Source organism: Poeciliopsis prolifica, unplaced genomic scaffold (assembly GCF_027474105.1).
Source record: "Poeciliopsis prolifica strain line A6 unplaced genomic scaffold, Auburn_PproV2 SCAFFOLD011, whole genome shotgun sequence".
Taxonomy (NCBI): domain Eukaryota; kingdom Metazoa; phylum Chordata; class Actinopteri; order Cyprinodontiformes; family Poeciliidae; genus Poeciliopsis; species Poeciliopsis prolifica.
In genome coordinates this window covers 7,432,534-7,450,920 of record NW_026562386.1, presented here as the reverse complement: position 1 = coordinate 7,450,920, position 18,387 = coordinate 7,432,534, and the positions used below count along the sequence as shown (strand labels likewise).

The 18,387-nt window shown below is 36.4% G+C and overlaps 2 protein-coding genes across 3 annotated transcripts; one reads left to right on the top strand and one right to left on the bottom strand.

The window, feature by feature from the left end:
• Window positions 1-219: 219 nt before the first annotated feature.
• gnpnat1 (glucosamine-phosphate N-acetyltransferase 1) lies at window positions 220-4,054 on the top strand. Of its 2 annotated transcripts, none has more exons than XM_055036949.1 (6): window positions 220-409; window positions 1,095-1,262; window positions 1,405-1,467; window positions 1,949-2,076; window positions 2,324-2,385; window positions 2,834-4,053. In XM_055036949.1, the coding sequence occupies exons 2-6, from the start codon at window positions 1,109-1,111 to the stop codon at window positions 2,979-2,981; spliced, it is 555 nt and encodes a 184-aa protein (XP_054892924.1). In that variant the 5' UTR covers window positions 220-409; window positions 1,095-1,108; the 3' UTR covers window positions 2,982-4,053. The 2 variants fall into 2 exon arrangements, with proteins under 2 accessions (XP_054892924.1, XP_054892925.1); XM_055036950.1 differs by lacking the exon at window positions 220-409 and adding an exon at window positions 676-1,000 and having other exon boundaries at window positions 2,834-4,054.
• Window positions 4,055-4,291: 237 nt separating this feature from the next.
• styx (serine/threonine/tyrosine interacting protein) lies at window positions 4,292-9,520 on the bottom strand. Its single transcript, XM_055036947.1, has 11 exons — window positions 9,320-9,520; window positions 8,979-9,011; window positions 7,157-7,210; window positions 6,959-7,056; window positions 6,817-6,877; window positions 6,677-6,713; window positions 6,562-6,601; window positions 5,728-5,778; window positions 5,551-5,623; window positions 5,086-5,179; window positions 4,292-4,871 (listed from the first exon to the last, which is right to left on the bottom strand). Exons 1-11 carry the CDS (start codon window positions 9,377-9,379, stop codon window positions 4,798-4,800), a joined length of 675 nt encoding a protein of 224 aa, XP_054892922.1. The 5' UTR covers window positions 9,380-9,520; the 3' UTR covers window positions 4,292-4,797.
• Window positions 9,521-18,387: the final 8,867 nt, after the last annotated feature.

Here is an 18,387-nt window from a genome sequence, read left to right as displayed (position 1 = left end):
GAGATGTGTTGGTCATGACTGATCCAACTCAATATGCCAGCTCAAAATCGTTAAAAATTGTCAAACGATTCCTTCACTCCAAAGTAATTTTACTGAGATGTCATAGTGCACAGATCATTTCGAAGTCCTAATTTTGGGAATCTCTATACGTGTCAAAGCATGGCTTGATGTTGACCCACGATGAGAGGCGAACTGACTTCGTTTGAGCCAAATGATGCGGATCCCAAACGAAGAGCCGCAATTCCCATCAACAGCGTATGCCACGTCATACGCTGTTGGGCGGAAGCAGCAGACACAACAGCCCCGGTGCTCTGCGTAAGCATGAAGCCCAGCCTCATTCAGAACTAACGCGTATCATTATATCCGGGTGGGAATTCAGCTGGACAGTATCTCACTGGGGTTTTCACTGGTAAGCTAACAGTTCTGCTCGGTTACCAACATTTAGTTGTATTTTGTACACCGGGAAGTAGAAGTTAATGGAAACGGGTTAAAGTGGCCTCGTGTAGGTATAGTAGGACAAAAGTCATTGAACCCTAACAAATGTTACTTTTTAAATATTTATGTCAATGAAGGCGTTGTGTTATCAAGGATACGTAGTTTACAATGTGCTACTGATAGATTCAGTTACTGATTCACATCCTTGTGTAACTGTGTGTTCTGGCTCATAGATGGGTTAAGAGCAATAAAGTGTAAAACTACATCGTATTAACATGGAAACTCAATTGAAGGTTGGGCTAAATCGGGAAAAGAAATGGACCACTTAAGAGTGGACATTCTGGACTGTCCCTGACCTCATCCTGGAAACTTGAATGGACTCATGAATGGAGCGTCATTCTGTCAAAGGATGCGTGTTGGTTGTAGGTGCGACTGTAATCTTGTTCAACTTGTTTCGTAATCTTCAGGGGCTGAATATGTTTCACAGGAGGAAGCTATTGTGGACAGGTCAAAGTTTTGTGTCGCAGAGCAAATATATTCCTTAACGGGCTGAACAAGCTGACATGTATGTGTTTTCCAATTAAACTGAACAACAATGTGTTAAGGTTTAGTCTCTTACAATACCATTATTTTAAATTTGATGTCTGTGTGTCTTCCAGACAGAGATTGTGGAATGCTGCTGGACGAGTCTCCACTTTTTGATCCCTCTTTGCTTCAGGAGTTGGACTGGAACAGCAACACCGTGTCCTTCTCCCCTCCCATCTCACCAACCAACCCAGGAGATGACCTGGAGCTCAGGCCACTGTGTACAGCAGATTTTGAAAAAGGTCAGTCAGAATTACTTACATCAGATCTCTCTCTCTCATCTATATATATATATAAAAATCAGAATACTTCATTAGACTTGAATCATATTTTCAATTTGACAGGGAGGTGTAATTCTCTTCCTTTGTTGCTTTTGTTTTCCAGGATTCTTTGACGTTTTAGCTCAACTTACCAAGACAGGCGATGTCACGCCAGAGCAGTTTGTTAGTAAGTCACACTTAATGCTGCAAAAATAATTAACCTCTTAAAGATTTTACCATTAGGTTTTTCAAAGTCTTTGACTGTAAATCTTGCTACCACTTTTAAATTCATTAAAGCCTACATCTGCAACATTGCCACACACATGAGCAATTAGATACTTGTCATTTAATTCAACAATATATATTTATATTGTATATTTTAGCAACAGGTGAGAAAAACCAGGTAAGACTGGACGAAACTATACTGTAGTCGAAACTCAGAATGATACGTTTCAGGGATCAAATCAAACTTCCTTCTGTGCACAAACTGGTTCCAGTTTTCCTGGGAAGGAACACCACAATAGGCAATACACACTGAGAAGTGGTGGAAAAGGCCTTGGGGCAGTCACAATATAAACATTGTAGCTCACATTGTAGAAAACACGCTAGAAGGAAAACCATTAATAAAAAAAGGTTTGTCTTTTAGAAAGGTTTTCTGTTTGTTTTAGGTAAGTTCAAGCACATGAAGATGACAGGAAACTACTATGTTGTCGTCGTGGAGGACAAAAACCTGGGACAAATTATCGCCACAGCTACACTGATCATTGAACACAAATTTATTCATTCCTGTGCCAAGGTACAGTACACTGATCAGGAAGCTTGAGTAATCCAGATTTCTTTTGATTTTGCCTATCACCACTTAATAGTTACACATTAATGCACTGATTATTAGCAGCCAAATATTCAGTCAGCTTGTTTTTTCTTTTTTTTTTTTTTACATATATATTGCTTTTCTAAAATCGAGACGAATAAATTTCACCTTGTAAAACAACAGATTCTTAAAATGAACAAAATGAAGATCTGCTGCTTTATTTTATTTGTAGAGAGGCCGGGTGGAGGAGGTGGTTGTCAGTGACGTATGCAGAGGGAAGCAGCTCGGGAAACTGTGAGTAGGCCTGTGCAAACCTGACAGCCCACTAGCTTTTATACTTATGAAAGAGATAAAGTATAAATATTTGCTTTAGTGCTGCAGTAGCATTTAGTCAGAGTGAATGTGTACAAGCACAAAATTGACGAAAACTTTACTGGCTTTCAAAAGTATGCACAATCCTTGTAAAATGTCATGTTTTCGTCATGTGAAATAGTGAGATCAGGAGAAATCATTTTAGTTTTCTTCCTCATATAGTGTGATGTCAATTTAATTATGGAATGATGTAGGAATTCTAAAAATTTAATGTTTTTCCCAAAACTTAAAAAAGATCAGACACAGAATGGCTTTTTTTTGAGTCAGTTGTAGTCTCATAATTACATCACAAGACCTGTTATATTTTAAGTGGTATTTTTACCTTTGACAGCCGCTGTACATAAAATAGCTTGTCTCTTTCTTCTTGCAGGTTAGTGTCAACGCTTACTCTTCTTAGCAAAAAACTTAACTGCTACAAAATCACTCTGGAATGTAAACCCAAAAACGTGGCTTTCTACCAAAAATTCGGATATGCCTCCTTGGATGAAACTTACATGCAGTGCAGATTCTTCGACTGAGGAGAGCTGCAGCTTTGACCACCTCCGTTTTGGGGGCATGGACCATTTTTACATCTGATGTCAGCACTTACAGTGGGGTCTTTAGCACTAGCTAACTGGGATTTGGTTTTATCTTGCCTGACAAGGTATCTTAATTTCTGAAAACTTGAGTGTCAGTTCATTGAAGCTCAGTTTGACAATAATCCATCCTTTGGTAATCGCTGCTACCTCACCAGGGTGGGTGTTTGCTGTTATTTTACCTTCATCCGTCTTAAAGATTGTATGTATTATGTAAATGGGTAATTGAGTACAAAAAGGACAAAGAACATAATTTGACTGCTACACTACAAGTAAAGACAATCCTACAAAAACATGAAATTTGGCTTTTGTCATATGGAAAAAAGTTAATCTTTGTCCCATGTTACTTTTAAGCTACACATTCTCATTGTACAATTTGATCTAAGATGAGTTTTCTGCCTCCAATTCATAGCAACTATTGACATTCACGAGGAACCAACCTGAGATCTGGGTTTTGTTTGGGTTTCACTTTTCTTGTCTGATTGGTATGAAGTGCTGTTTTTCTCAGCATATCGGTTTTGTTGTTGGGTACCGAGAATTACGTTTTGAATATATGAAGACTGTTCAACTATTTCCAGTGGAGAAAAAAAAATTCAAATGCAGTAGTAATAATTTGATGAGGGTGTTTGTTTTTTTAGTTGGTTAACTGGATTTAGCATTGATCATTTTGTAAAAGAAACGGCAAGTGATTTTTGTAAATTCACTTTTATTTAAGGTTTTGTAGTTGTTTTATAATTATGCTTTTATTCTGGGGAACGTATTTAAAATAACTTATTTCCAAATGTAAATCCAATAAAATATTCTTTGATCAAGAGTTTCACATTTTTCTGCTATGAAATTACTCAATAGATCAATTTGTTTGTAGGGGCTCCTTTTGCATAAATTACTGCATCAGTGGTATGCTCAATGGACACAAAATGCTTAAATTTCTGCCCCATTGTTAAATGCCTAATTCCTTTTGAGACTAGTTCTGCTTCTGTCCATCACACATTTCTTTCCACTCAGTCATATGCTGGAAAATAGCACCATAGTCATTAAAAAGTTTTTTTTTTTCTGGCAATTTCAATTTGGTAGCTTTAGATGCAAGCAAAATCATGAAAAAAAAAAATATATATATATATATATTGAACTGAAAAACTTTTTAAATCTTTGATTTACACCTAAAGGCTGACTGAAAAATGTTAATGTCCACCAATTGCTGGAAAACAAGCGTTGAAGAAAGTGTAGAAGTACATAAATAATGAAGACATTACTATAGTACTCAGTACTTGTTTTTATTAAGCAGTGTTTAGCATTTTTCTGTTCTTGACTGTTAGGCCTTATTAGTTCATCACCTTATGACTTCTGAAATAAGGCATAGCTACTCCTTTTGTCCTCTGCTGGGTGACATCTTCTCTTCGCTCCCTTATGCAGACATCCCCGATCAGTTTATTTTCACTAATTCAAGTATTCAAAGTGCATTATTGCAATACTGTCCCGCTGCAAATGCAAAATGCTTAAATACTATAAAACTGCGAAAAAAAAACAAACAAAAAAAAAACCTCCCATCAGTGCATACTGCTCAAATAATAAAATGGTTATCCATTTTGACCATTGTTCATCAGTACTCCATGTCTCAGGCATGGATAAGCTGTCCTCCCACCCTCTTTCCCATTCCCCTTAGAAAAAATTCAAATATTTACATTTTTAATCCCATTAAAAATGTAAAAAACATGAAGAAAAGAGTGCACAGTGCCACACAGCTTAAAGTCCGTAAAGCTCAGCCGTTCTGTGTTGTTGTGACCTGCATTGCTCCAAAATCTTCATCCTCCTCCAGGCTGCGCTTGCGACTTCCTGTCAAATAAATATTGTGATTTGGTCACAAATGAAACTTCCCACCATTCACATAACGGTTGTTTTATATCAAAAGACACAAAAAGAAACTACATCTTTGCAGGCACTGTGGAAGAAACTTTGGTCACCACTGCTCTAAGCAATGATTAGAAGAATTATTTTTTAAAACACTGGTCCATTTTTACAAACCAGAGATGGCTCATCTGGAACAAACCTGGCATCCCAGCTTGTAGAGAAAACGACCTTCCCAACTCTATTGGTGACATCATTTTAATGGTCAGTTTGGCCAGATAGATTGCTTCGTATTCCTGCAAAAAGAGTCAAAGTAAATCCTCATAACTACAATGACCAAATAATTCAAGTGACAGCAATCCTTTGGCTTATACTCCAATTCACTGAGTCTCATATCAATACTGTTAATTTGTATTTTATCATCAATTTATGGGTTTATAAACTCAAATATGTACTATGGAAAAAGTATCCAGAGTACAATTACCTATTCTGGTTATTCAACATACATATATTAATTGCCACTGCAATAATAACTATACATTGCAGTGGCATAACAAATGTTAATAGAATCCTAAGATTGACGCAGATTAAAACATAACCATATCAAGATTTTTTGATATGCTCACATACTTGCTAACTGGGTAAATCAGGTTTAATAGTGTCTTACCTGCAGTTGGTGGACAAAACCTACGTTGGGATTGATGCAAAATCTCCTCTCCTGTACGTAGCTGAATGCATCCCTGCAATTACAGTCAGTTAATTTGAAAGATTTATAAACTGCAATGATAAAGACTTTGTGGCAATGTTTACTAGTTTTGACTAAAAATGAGAGGAAGCAAATTACCTGTACTTCATCCCAAATGTTTCCATAAGGTAGGCAATCACTAAGGCAGCACTACAAGAAGTAAACATAATATTGTTATTCAAACAAATGATTCAATTTTATTTTCTGAATAGAAAACTACTGATCAGTGAATATGTAAAACATTACAGAGCTAAAAATGTTTCATTTCATAAAAAGAATCTGTTTTTTAATATACCCAAAATTCTAATATACATAGATTATTTTTTTAATGTTGTAAACCATACTCAGTAATATTAACAGAGATATGGAAAATATCGTTTGAATTAGTGAGTTTCTTCTTAAATATTTTTCAAAATATTTAAGTTTTATTTTTAAATCCATTTCATTTTCTTGAGATGCACCGAGGCCAGGAAGATAACGTCAATAACTATTGATTAGTTTATTGTTTTAAATATCTGAAATACTAAACTGCTAGCATGATCTTTCCTATTTTAAGCACACTGTTGTTCATTTGTAAGCAATTATGAGGGCAAACATTAAACTGCTACTGCCAAAGTTACTCAACAGGTTGATGGTAGGTAACCAGAGACTGAGTTAGTTGATGCCATCAACCTTGCTCAGCTGGCCGTGAGAGGTTGAGCAGCTACAGTCTTTCCTCTGCCTCCATCTCCTAGAATGCTGTGTGGTTCTGGGTCAGAGTTCAGTAAAATTATTGAATACCGTAACAGAGGTATTATGTAATGACATTGATCGTGTGGCTATTTACATATTGTGTTATTGATCTGCTATCTAGCCCTTAATGCACCTTCACTTTAGGAGCCTCTTGTGTTTTTTGACTTGACATTAAAAACATACAACAAAGTATTGTCTCACCTTCTCGATATCCCTGCATTACCATGAACCAGCACCTTTCCTACAGGAGCAAAACAAGGGTCACTTAATTGAACAGAAAAATATTTAAACATAACAAAACAGCAGGGAAACTTACCATCTGTTGCCAAGCAGCTGTCAATAAACTCTTTAGTCTGCAAAAATTAAATAAAAGACAGTGTATTGTAAATAATGTCAATGCTCTTAGAGTGAATAAAATGTGTGTTTTTTTTCTACAGGGCCACGCCTATGACTTACCATAGGAAAAAAACGAATTATATTTTCTACTGGATTGTCAGCAATATCTAAAACAAGATATCTAGAAGAAATATATGAAATTAGATTAACTCAAACAATAAGCATATTGTGTTCTGAGCATATTATATGTGTGTTACCTTACCTAAATCTATGAGAGAAATTGGGTTTGATGAAATTGGCTTCAATGTCTTGGCGAACACAAATGATGTGTGTTATGCCATGTCTCTCAAGAGTTGGCAGCTAGAAGAAGACAAAACATTGAGAGGTACAATTAAAACCATGTTTATTTGTTTTTAGAAATGTGCATGTTTATTCGGGAGGTAAAACTTTAAAGCATTACCTTGCTTTTCATTGCAGCAGAGTAGGGCCCTAAAAACAGTCCAGGTAAAATCTCCTGAACAGAAATATACATAATGACACACCATCAGAAAGTACAGCTACATTTCATGGTTTAGCTGCTACGCTGCACACAAAGTACAGCAGCGCTGTGCTTGTCTGACAGATGGTACGATAAGATTTCTATCTTTTAATGTCACATTTATAAGAAAACTGTTTCGCAGCAATAAATGAAAAGTAGCATAAATTAAATCATGCTTTGCAGACAAAACACTGATCAGGCATAACATTATGACCACTGAGGGGTAAAGGCTGGTCTGTCCAGTCTGAGTAATCTGCTGAAAAAATTAACAATGGGCACAAGAGCTTCAGAGGTGCAATAGAAGAAGGTAGCCTTTATTTTCTGTTCAGTTATGTGCAGACAGTGGAATACATCGCTTATCTGGGAAACACACAGCATACACTGACAAGGAGAATTTTAACCATGTGATCCAGAATGTTCTGATTTAGCCTTGTACGGTTTTAATTTTAAAAAGGGAAATTTCTAAAAATACATTGGCTGAGTCATAACTCCTCCCTCTGCAGGCATTTCAATGAATGTACAGGACAGCCACTCATTCTGGGAGAGGCTCCTGTTGCAATAAAAATGTTGTGATTACAGAAATAAAACTACAATTGCTAACTGCAATTATATCCCAGCGATTAGACTTCTGTAAATTTGCTACAAACAGGTCTAAGTATGTGTACCTAATCTTACAGGAATTTGCCAACATATAAAACTCTCACTTCTGAAGCAATTGCTCCTGTTGTCACAATTACAGTCTGGCATTAACACTGGGAGGAAATTTAAATTACTTAGTTAGAGGAAAGCGCTAATGATCATAGACTTTTAATTTCAATAATTAAAGCTTAAAAACAGGTTCTAAAGAAATATTATCTAGAGCAGTGGCACTTTAAACTGTTAATGATCCACAGGGGTTCTTTTTGCTTTCATTTGTGCCTCAGAACATAATTTATTATCTTAAAATATTGCTTTGAAGAAATTACTTCCCTTTACTAAACAGATAGCTGTAATATGTAATTTATGGCTCTCTCTCCATAAAACTCTATTCAAATGTTCCTGGTGTCTAAACATGTACTACCAACCTGCCAGACCCCTTTTCTGGGGTAAATTCCTATGCTGGTGATTTGTTTTTACACTGGCAGATGTAGTGGAAACCAAAAGGGCCCAGAAAATATTATAAATGCAGAGAGACAGGTTGCAGATTTACTAATGTGGCAGAGATAGCGAGCATGGACTACTAGATCCACCATTGACATGTCACTGAGGAACATCATCTCTTCTGCCTGGAAACAGAGCTTGTTGTGACAGGCATCAGACTGTCATACAGCAATATTCTTCAGTCAGAGGCCTCTTAGATTTGTTGCAAGACTGACTACTACTGCAGATCCATCCTGCCCACAGCATCCCCATCTATAAAGACTCTTTGAAGATACTTTAATAAAATTTGTTTCACCAACATTTAATTTCTTTTTGGGATAAATAAAGTATTTTTAAACTGAATTTGAATTAAAGGGAATGCATTTTTGAGAAGCTGCAATGTAGAAACCAACAAACTATTAGGCAAATGGCTATAATGTTATGCCTAATCTTAATCGATGAACATTGAACATATTGCTATATACCCATTCATTATCTAAGCAGATGAAATCGACAAGTTAAACATTGACATAATGTAAATGTGTAGCTTCCAGATCCGCAAAATTGTATTTGTTTAGGCGTAAAAACCTTTTGTAAATGTCCCACATGCAGGAATGTAACATACCTGCATTTCTCTCCTCATCGGATAAGCCCAGTCCTGCAACAGGAAGACGTATAAGCAAGTTTAGAGCCCGAGAGGACAATTACTCCAAGTTTATTTTGATGTGTGTATTTGTGGCTAACGCTTGTTAGCTTCTCGGTGTTGATTACGTCAAGAAATGCATCGACGATAAAGGTTTTAAACACAAACAGTTTTTCGCCTATCAACAACACTGGGTCATATCCGCAAAATGTCCCACAAAAAGCCCATATGAGCGCATATTTTCTCCTGCTGAAAATAAGGCTGTTTGTTAGCTTAGGTTAGCTGCTAACAGGCAGTGTACGCTCGCCAAGCTGGTCTCTCACCAGAAGCTCTTCCTTTGTCGCGGGTAGAGACGGGAACTGCAGTTTGTTTTCCTCCTCCATTATGCCGTGTCTTCGGGCTTCGCCGGCTGAAAAGATGTTTTTCTTGTCACAGCGGGGTTAGCTGGATAAGCGATACAATTTGTGAAGAGGCTCAACGTGCGAGTCCGCCATGCTGTTACCTGACAACAGTGTCACGTGACCCTTCAGCCGACGGCAAGAAGGAAGGGAAGAAGCACAAGGATAGAATGAAGGCAGGTAGAAATGGCGACATCTAGTGGCCACTGCACGCAAGAATATCAGGTTTAGATAGGTTGAGCTTTGAACCTGATTTTTGCTCTTAATGGGGTACCACTTGTAAAGTTAAACAGGAAGAAATTAACAGTAATATGTTTGGTTTATTTAAACTGTCATAGAGAGAGAAAGATGGATGTTAATTCTTCCAAGCGATTTTTTTCATCATATTATAATTCTTAAAATTCTAAATGTTACCGTTCTCGATTCAACATTTAATTGGCAAACTAAATATTTAGTTTACAAATTAGATATTTAGATTGAAAATACAACATTTAGTTTCCAACTAACTGTTTAGGTCTGAACAAAATATTTTGTTTACCAACTAAATATTTAGTTCCAAATTAACTCGTTAGTGTGCTAACTAAATATTTAGCCTGTGGGTTAAATACACATTGTTATTAATACAGTTCTAAATGTTTGAATAACATAGTAAAGATAGGGCTTTGAAAAATTAACACACATTGTTTTTCTCTATTACATGCTAAGTAAAAAAACTTTTGCAATCAATTTTTAAGTGTGTAACTTCACAAGCGACATCCCATGTATAACCTCATCAAAAATAACTCAGACAGATGCTTCACACTTGATTATATAGTTTCGCATTAAGAGTTTGGTATATTCAACACTTGTCTCGATTAAAAACCCTAAAAATCACCCTCTTCTCCTCTGTTTTTATTCATTAATATAAAGAGTTTGTGTTAATGCGCTATGTAGGTATAAGTGTTATCTATGCGTCTTTTTCACATAGAGGAGTTTCTGAGGACCAGTGGTCTAAATAACAAGCACAAATCATAACTCCTCTACCACTTGCTTAACAATTTGTAAGTGAATGTGGATTGTTCTAGAGGTCACATGGATCACCTTGAGTACTGTTTGCTTTTTCTCCTTCTATGACAGCAGCAAGGGAATCTTGAGTTTTTGTACAATTTTGATCATCATGTGCATAATATTTTTGCATGTATTGCTTGTCTGGACCTCTTGGATCATGCTGAGTTGACCCTGGTTGTTTGAGACACAAACGGTCCTTCTGCCAGCAAGAGACTCCATGTTTATCTTTAAAGAATACATAAATAAATACTAATTAAATACTAATATCTGTTATTTTGTTTGTCTTGCGTCTTCCATTTTTTCGTCTTTAACTTCTGTGTTAGCAGCTTTCAAGTGGCTATTTACATTTCTTTGTAGGACATAGACACACAGACAGCCTTGTCTGTGTAAGACGAAAACACTTTAACTTCAAAGTTCACACAGATCTGCTTGGTGCAAAAGTGACACTGAGCAGACTGTCAAATATGCCAAGTGAAAAAAAAGGCATTGCATAGAAAATGAATCTAAGAAAAATGTTTAATGTAGGAAAAACATTGCACAGGTGTGCAATCTCAAATACCCGTGTTAGAATGTTTAATTACAGAGGTAAGGTCCCTGACTATTCCTTGACAAGTTTTGCGCAGGTGCGTAAATATTCTCAATGTTTGAGTTTCCTAATAATTGAACATCACCTGGTAAAAATAATTTGTGTGAAGCAAAAGCTTCTTTGAGTTTTTTTTGTTATTTTCTACATGTGACTATCTTCTGCATCCAAATATTTCTGGAGCAATATTTCTGTGTTCAAAAGTTTAGTTTGATAAAATTGATAAATGTCATAAGGCTGTCTGAGAGGAAGTCTGAGAAGAAGACGAAAATGAGGAGTGTGTTTTTGGCTTCTTATCCGTATTTTGAAGCAAGCACAACAATCTTTATTTCAAAATAGTAATTATAATACTCTTTACTTAGTGGCATTTGTAACTTCAGTGCCATCAAATCTTTCCTTCAAATCTCTTTTGTTAAATATTTGTATAAGTTTTCAGCTTAAGTTTTTTCCTGCATTATATTAACAACAATACCTGACAGTGGACAACATTTGTAAATTTGTGTGAATAATTTGTACATGCTTGTGTTGTTGTCTCTGAGTCGTGGCGTCTATTTGCTGCTACCTTATTCTTCAGTGTTTTGTTTACCATTGGGAGAAAATCTTTCTTTGTTCACATATCAGAAGAAGATGAAATCTTTGAATCTGATACAGGATTGAAAGTGTGTGTATATTCGTCTCTGGTTTAGGACTGAGTTGGTTCGTGAGTTCATATAATGGACCATTGCTTTGCAGCACAGCTGGTCAGCATTGCAAGGACAGTGTAAAAATGTCCTTCTTTATCATATACAGAGCAGAGATATTTCCTGCTGCTTCTATTACGCTGGCACACGCTCGTCCCAAATTAGCCTTTGTAGAATATCGGTTACACACATTTCAGTTTGAAACACATTCCTCATTCGTTTTTTTTCTTCCAGCTTTAGCTTCTGTCTTCAAGGCGCTCTGTGTGAGGTGGTTCCCCTGTACAGTGCAAATCTCCCAGAGTTAGCTGCTTCTTATGATCAGCCCTACAAGATGAAAAATGAATAAAAAAATCAATTATGCAAATATCACTAGCCCTTGAAGAATGTAGGTGCCGCTTTAGAGAAATTGTATAGATAGAAGACAGAAGAAGTACAACAAAGTGTATTTCTCGCACCTGCCAGTGTGTAAATTAAAATTGTATTTATCCATCCTTGGATCCAGTGGTCTGTTCTGTGTCTCAATGTTTCTTTGAGGGGATCAATCAAACCAGCAATCTTCTCTTGTTGCATTTTGAATAAACAGGTGGCAGACATTCATCAAAAGAGCAAAAATGACAAATGATGAGATTGAAGAGCAAGTTTGGTCATAGTGCATTGGCTGGAATTGCTCTAGTAGAATCACCATGTTTTAAAAAAAAGCCATTTTAAGTAGTTTTTTTTTTTAAATCTACATTAATTTGTACCATTTCCCCAGCCCCCTTTTTTTCACCAGGACATTTACAGTGAAAGCAAGAAGAAAGGGGAATGCAGTATGTGGGGAGTCTTAGCGGTTTTATAAAAACAATGCAATGCTGGTAACTACATCGCCATGCTGCTTGGAAATACATCTTGTATTCATTTAAAAATGGAGTTTCAGAACAAGAAAGAGCTTCACACTCTGCTAATCTGAGTACTTTGTGTACAGGTAAAACAGTTCCTAAACAAAACTTTGATAGAATGATAAAGAAGACAAATACAAACTCATCTGATTACTGGTTGTTTTCTGGAAGGAAACTGAAAAATAGTCCTATTAATAATGAAAAGACTTATACACAAGGCAAGCTCAAAAAATAATATAATTATGAGAGTGATATCACAGCGACTGCTCTTCATAAGGGTGCAGCTAGACAATGGGAACACATAGAGCATAACCTAAAAATCTGCCTCAAGTGTGGGGACTGTACTTTGTCATAACTTATTTTCATATTCAGTGATTTCACTCATGCAAGCCAACTTTAATCCCCAAAGAATATTATGAAAAGCCCCCTGCCTCTTCAAAAAGCTTCCACTACTTTCATTAATAAACGCCATCAGCATCAGTGAAGAGAAACTTTGCTGTCTTGGGAAACCATGGTCCCACTGTGAAAGCTCATCATGCATTCATCTGTGCAAATGCTGAAGGTGTTAAGGTCCTATTCAATATTACTTTGCAGTTCATCACTAAGGAATTCAATAAGATTCAGATCAGCAAGGTAAAGAAGCTTTCTGATTAACTCTGTTTCATCCACTGCTCTCTGCAATGTTAGGCGAGTCTCAAAGGAGAAAAGGGCTAAAATAGTTCATGGTAGGAAATGCAACCAGGTGTACAGGTGTCAATAATTTTCTAAAAGTGGCTGAGTAAACTCCAAGCACAAAATACTTCCTATAAATGCATTTTCATCCTAATGCTGTTGCTCTAGCCTTTCACTGCCCTCCCACAAAGTGCAAATAGTGCATGAGACATGAGTGGAAGAATTTTTATTGTGGTGTCTAAGAAATCATCATGAAGTCAATGCTCAAACTAGACTCCCTATATTATATGCACAAATGATTGACACCTGGCAGAAGACAACACATGTTTTACAAACAGATGCAGAACCTTTGAACCAGTTGAACCTGCAATATGATTTGAGCAAGGATGAGTTTTAAACCACTCCTTTTCTAACTGTCTGTATTTGCTAGTTGTGCTCCAGAACCAACACTTAAATGGGAACATCAAGTACAGTTTTTTTCCATCCTCCTTTTGTTATCCTTTATGAAAGCACAATAACTATTGTTATCTCAGTCGTTCACTGCCTTGTCCAAATCTTGTGCCGCTAAGTTTAAAAATGCTAGAAAATGCTTTTTTCTTGAGCTGTGGAATGTGCAGAGACGTCAAGGTGGTTAAGGTTAGTATTTGTGTAATTTTGAGGCTCTCTGTAAATGTTCCTTGACTCTTTAACAAAATTTTGATTATTATTTTTTATTGTCTGTCTTAGATCTTTTAAGGGGGTCTGGCTGTGGCTGGTTTGTAGTGAAATTAATTCTTTGCACTTTCAGATTAAAATGGTCCAACAGGACACATTTTGAAGTTAGTATTACAATTAGTATGTTTTGCATCAGTAAGACTTTTAATTGTCAAGGTCTCTTTTCAATAACCACTGTGTTTAATCGTTGAGTAATGAAAGTAATTGGCCATCAGTTGGTATTAAACCAGTCGAGATTGATTTGCACATAGCTACAGGAGTACTTTTTAAATACTGACTGATTTCAGATGATTTCATGGCTTTCTGCATATCCTTTCTTCATGTCTTCTCCTTTTCCAGCTTTTCCCTTCAGTGGTCACCACTGCGAATCATCTGTCTTCATTTAGTCCTATCCTCTGCACCCTCTACCTTCACACCAACTGACATCATGTTGTCCTCTTTCACCACATCAGTAAATCTATTTTGGTCTTCTATATCATTTCTTCATGTACTCATTACTTATTCTCTTTATCATTCAACTTATGTGTATTAAATTCAGTTTTTTGCATGTGTGGATTATTTGGGTTGTTTCCAATATTTCATGTCAATTGAAATGTCAGAAAGATATTCACAGAGAAAAACATAAATTTATTTGATCCTTTTTTTATCCATCATTTGTGATGTCTCTGCTGGTAAAAGTGATATTTTATGGCAGTGTGCAATTTTTCTTTGCACACTGCAAAAAAATTTTTTAAAATATTTTTTTAATATTAAAATCGACCACTTACTTTTTTGTTGTTTATAATTGGATTTTGATCACATTACATACCAAAATGTGGGTGGATTATTAAACATCAAAAGCATTTTTATATCTTAGCCTATACTGCTGACATATTATCCATATTAACAGAGCACCTGTTAATTTAACCCTGCCCCTTATCTATTCATCACTGGAAAAAAAAAACAGTGCACTGATAAACAAGCTTTTGGACCAATCAGTATCCTGAAGACCTTTTTATTTACAGAGCCCACAAAATGATATTATCTAAAAATCCATCAGAAAAGCTACCGGATCCATTTTCCAATCTAGTACACTAGATGGCAGTCAAATATAATAATTTAACATTTAACAAAGATAGACAGACTTCAGTTAAAGATGGCCATCTCTGGGATATGGTTTGAGTTCTGTCCCTCCGAGCAGGATGGTGAAAAACTGTTTTCTGAAGCAGAAATATTATTATTGTTATTACTACTACTGTAAGTGTTTAAATACTGGCTTCTATAAGGTGACTTCTTTAAGTCTGCACATGCTTCAGGTATGTAGTATAGTGAATTACTATATCTATGTTTTTATAACAAGTCAGTGACTTTCCAACATGTCTTATGCACTGAAACATCCAGCACTCTTCAGCCTAAAAGTGCTACAAGAGAGTCTCAGCACCACAGCCTGAACTCCACACTTAATATTTTACCGCTCTCAAAGTTGACAACACCCTCCAACCATCCCCATCACCCATTCCCACCCCCACCCTGGTTATTGAGCCTGCAGCAGAGTCTCAGCAGATCATTACTAAATTACTGATTACAGGCGTAAAGCGATACAAATGAGGAGGTTGCCCCTGATGCTTAATTGGTAGGATGTAATAACGGAGCAGTGATATGTGGGCCCTTAATTGTGTGTTTACTGGGCTATTTATTGGAGGGTGTCCCTCCCCTGGCTGGTCGCTGATGAGGTGAGCTGCGTTTCCGCTGGCGTGCTATCAATCCTGCTTCATTAAGGACGCGCAGGATGGGAAGTGAGACCGGCGCGAAGATTGCCTTCCAGACTGACGTGGGCAGAGGAGTCAGCCGTGTTTATGAATTCTAAATTCCCACTGACAGAAAATCCATGTAGCAAAGCAACCATAAATAAAGAGCCTAACTTCTCTGCTGATTCTTGGCTTTCGAAAGCAAAATTAGGTTTCTAAATGAGGGAATCAGGCAAACATTTTCAAGATGAAAAGTAATATTTATTCAAATTTTAATTTTACTTTGTTTCCTTATTTGTTCCTGTATTTAGAGAAGAAAATTTAATACAATTATGAAATTTCTGTATGCTTGACATTCATTTCAATAGTTTTTTAATCTTCTCAAACTAGATAAGAGTGACCTTGAGAACCATGATGAGTTCTGCATCTCTTAAAGTAATGCCAAGGAGGAGGGTTTTACTTTCGTAACCCCATCATTTCTGTGCAGATGTGAAGATTTGAACCATATCCACACTGCCAGTCGTGACAAACAGGAGTTGTCAAAAGGGAGCAGAAGTTATGTAATTGTATAATCAATTGTAATATGGATCTCAAACTGTCAATACAATGTGTAATTCTCGACCTGGATTATGATTCACATTTTCCACTACTACAAACGTTCACTATTTATTTTGAGGATTGGCATCTTTGCTTTTTGTTTCATAACATTTACTGTGCAGCCCTCATTCTTAAATTCTGGCCCAAGAACCATTTGAGCTGAACTTGGGCTGCTCAGAAAACAATTGGGGGTTCTGAGATAAAGCACTTCAACAGCCAAAAAGACAAGCTGTTCAAGACTACTCCAAAAAAGATAGTAACTCAAGTAGATAACAGTGCATCAGGAAAAAGTACTGATGTCTTCTCTCGCTATGTTCCATTAACCTCTGAGTGACTATACATGTTTTATTATTGTTTTATTTTTTTTAGGATGTTAAAGTAACAGATAAACAATTTAACCCCTTAACTGTCAGGATGATACCAGTGTCTTCATCAACCCCTTAACTTACATGTATGCATTTTGAGGGTGGCAGTTAAGAAAATTTTCTTTATTTTTCTAAAATCTTATCACTATCCCAGAAAATGTAATACTTGTTACCAGTCTAAAATAAATTAAAATCAGCCTAAAAAGTAAACTATTTTTCTTAATGATTAAGGTCTTATTGCAAACTTCAAATAATGTGACAGACTGTTGAGACAGGAACTGTGGCATTGCATGAGGAGATCTGGAGTGGCAAAGAAGTACGTTAAAGTGATACAGGACATATATGATAACAGTGAGAGAGCAGTGAGGTTACTACAAGTGTGCTGTAGTGACATGGGAATTGTAGGTGGAGGTGGGACTACATCAGGGATCAGCTCTAAGCCCCTATGTGTTTGCTTTAGTGACAAACAAACTAACAGATTATCTTAAACTTTGCGGCTGGCATTTTAATGTGGAGTAATAGCAGGTGGAGCAAAAGCTAGAGATGTGGAGATGTGTACGGGAAAAGAAAGGAACAAATATTGGTTGCAGCAAGTCAGAATACATATGTGTAAATGAGAGGGACACCAGTGTAGAGGTCATGTTACAGCGACTTGAAGTAAAGAAGGTAGAGAACTGTAGATACTTGAGGCTAACTGTCCAAAGCAATGGAGTGTGTGGAAAAGTGGTGAAGAAGAGTTTGCAAGCAGGTTGCAATGGGTGGAAAAAAGTGTCGGGTGTGAAGAGTGATGAAAGCGTAACAGCAAAAATGAAAGGAAAGGTGTACATGAAGATAGAAAGTGTGAGAGTAGAGGATGGAGAGGATAGAAACAAATTGAGAGAAATGTTTGGTATAAAGATCGCCGAAGGAAAATCTTCTTCAATAAGAAGATTGTTGGTACTATTTGCCATTGGTAAATTGGTGTTGTTGCTGCTATTCAAATCAAGAATTTAATTCTTAAAAAAAAGAACATGAAACCTTGTTTCAATATAAGAAATAATGAAGGAAATACAATTAGCCAATCAGGTTTACCTCTTTTTTTTTTTTTTTACAAGTATATTGATATTTCTCTCCCTCTCTGAAATTCAAAGACTTAGGGAATAATTTTGATTTTTTTTTTCTTGACCAAGAATATTTGGATGACTGCTCTTGGATTATCATGGATTTTTTTTATAGCAGCAGGATGAGAAATGTCTCAAATGTTGCACATTTCCCAAATCTTTGGAACATAACACATTTAAATCAGGATAAAGTTTTCTGAAAAGTCTTTGGAGTAGGATACATGTGTGCAAAAAACAGATTTCTGAGGGTCCCCTCCAGGTCCCGTTCTACTATTTAGTAATGTCTTTTAACATTATGTTACTTGTAAATTTACTGGAGGGGTGCTCATCGCTGAAGAACCACTAATGTTTAATGGGGACGCAATTAAGAGAGTGGAGTGGTCCTGGTGTGTGCACATGTTTCGTCTTTCCAAAAAGCAAGCTGTAATTTGCCAGCTTTATGGATAAACAAACACCTTATTTGCAAATCCAGCCTTTCCAAGCTTCTCTGTGTGAAACCATTGCTGGCTTGTGTGCAATTTGTATTTTGCTAAATGAGTCTTAGCTCATCTGTCTGCAATAATATTTCAAAATATGTGAGAATGTAATTATTCTTGCATGCATATTTTGCTTGGAGCATTCATGTTTACT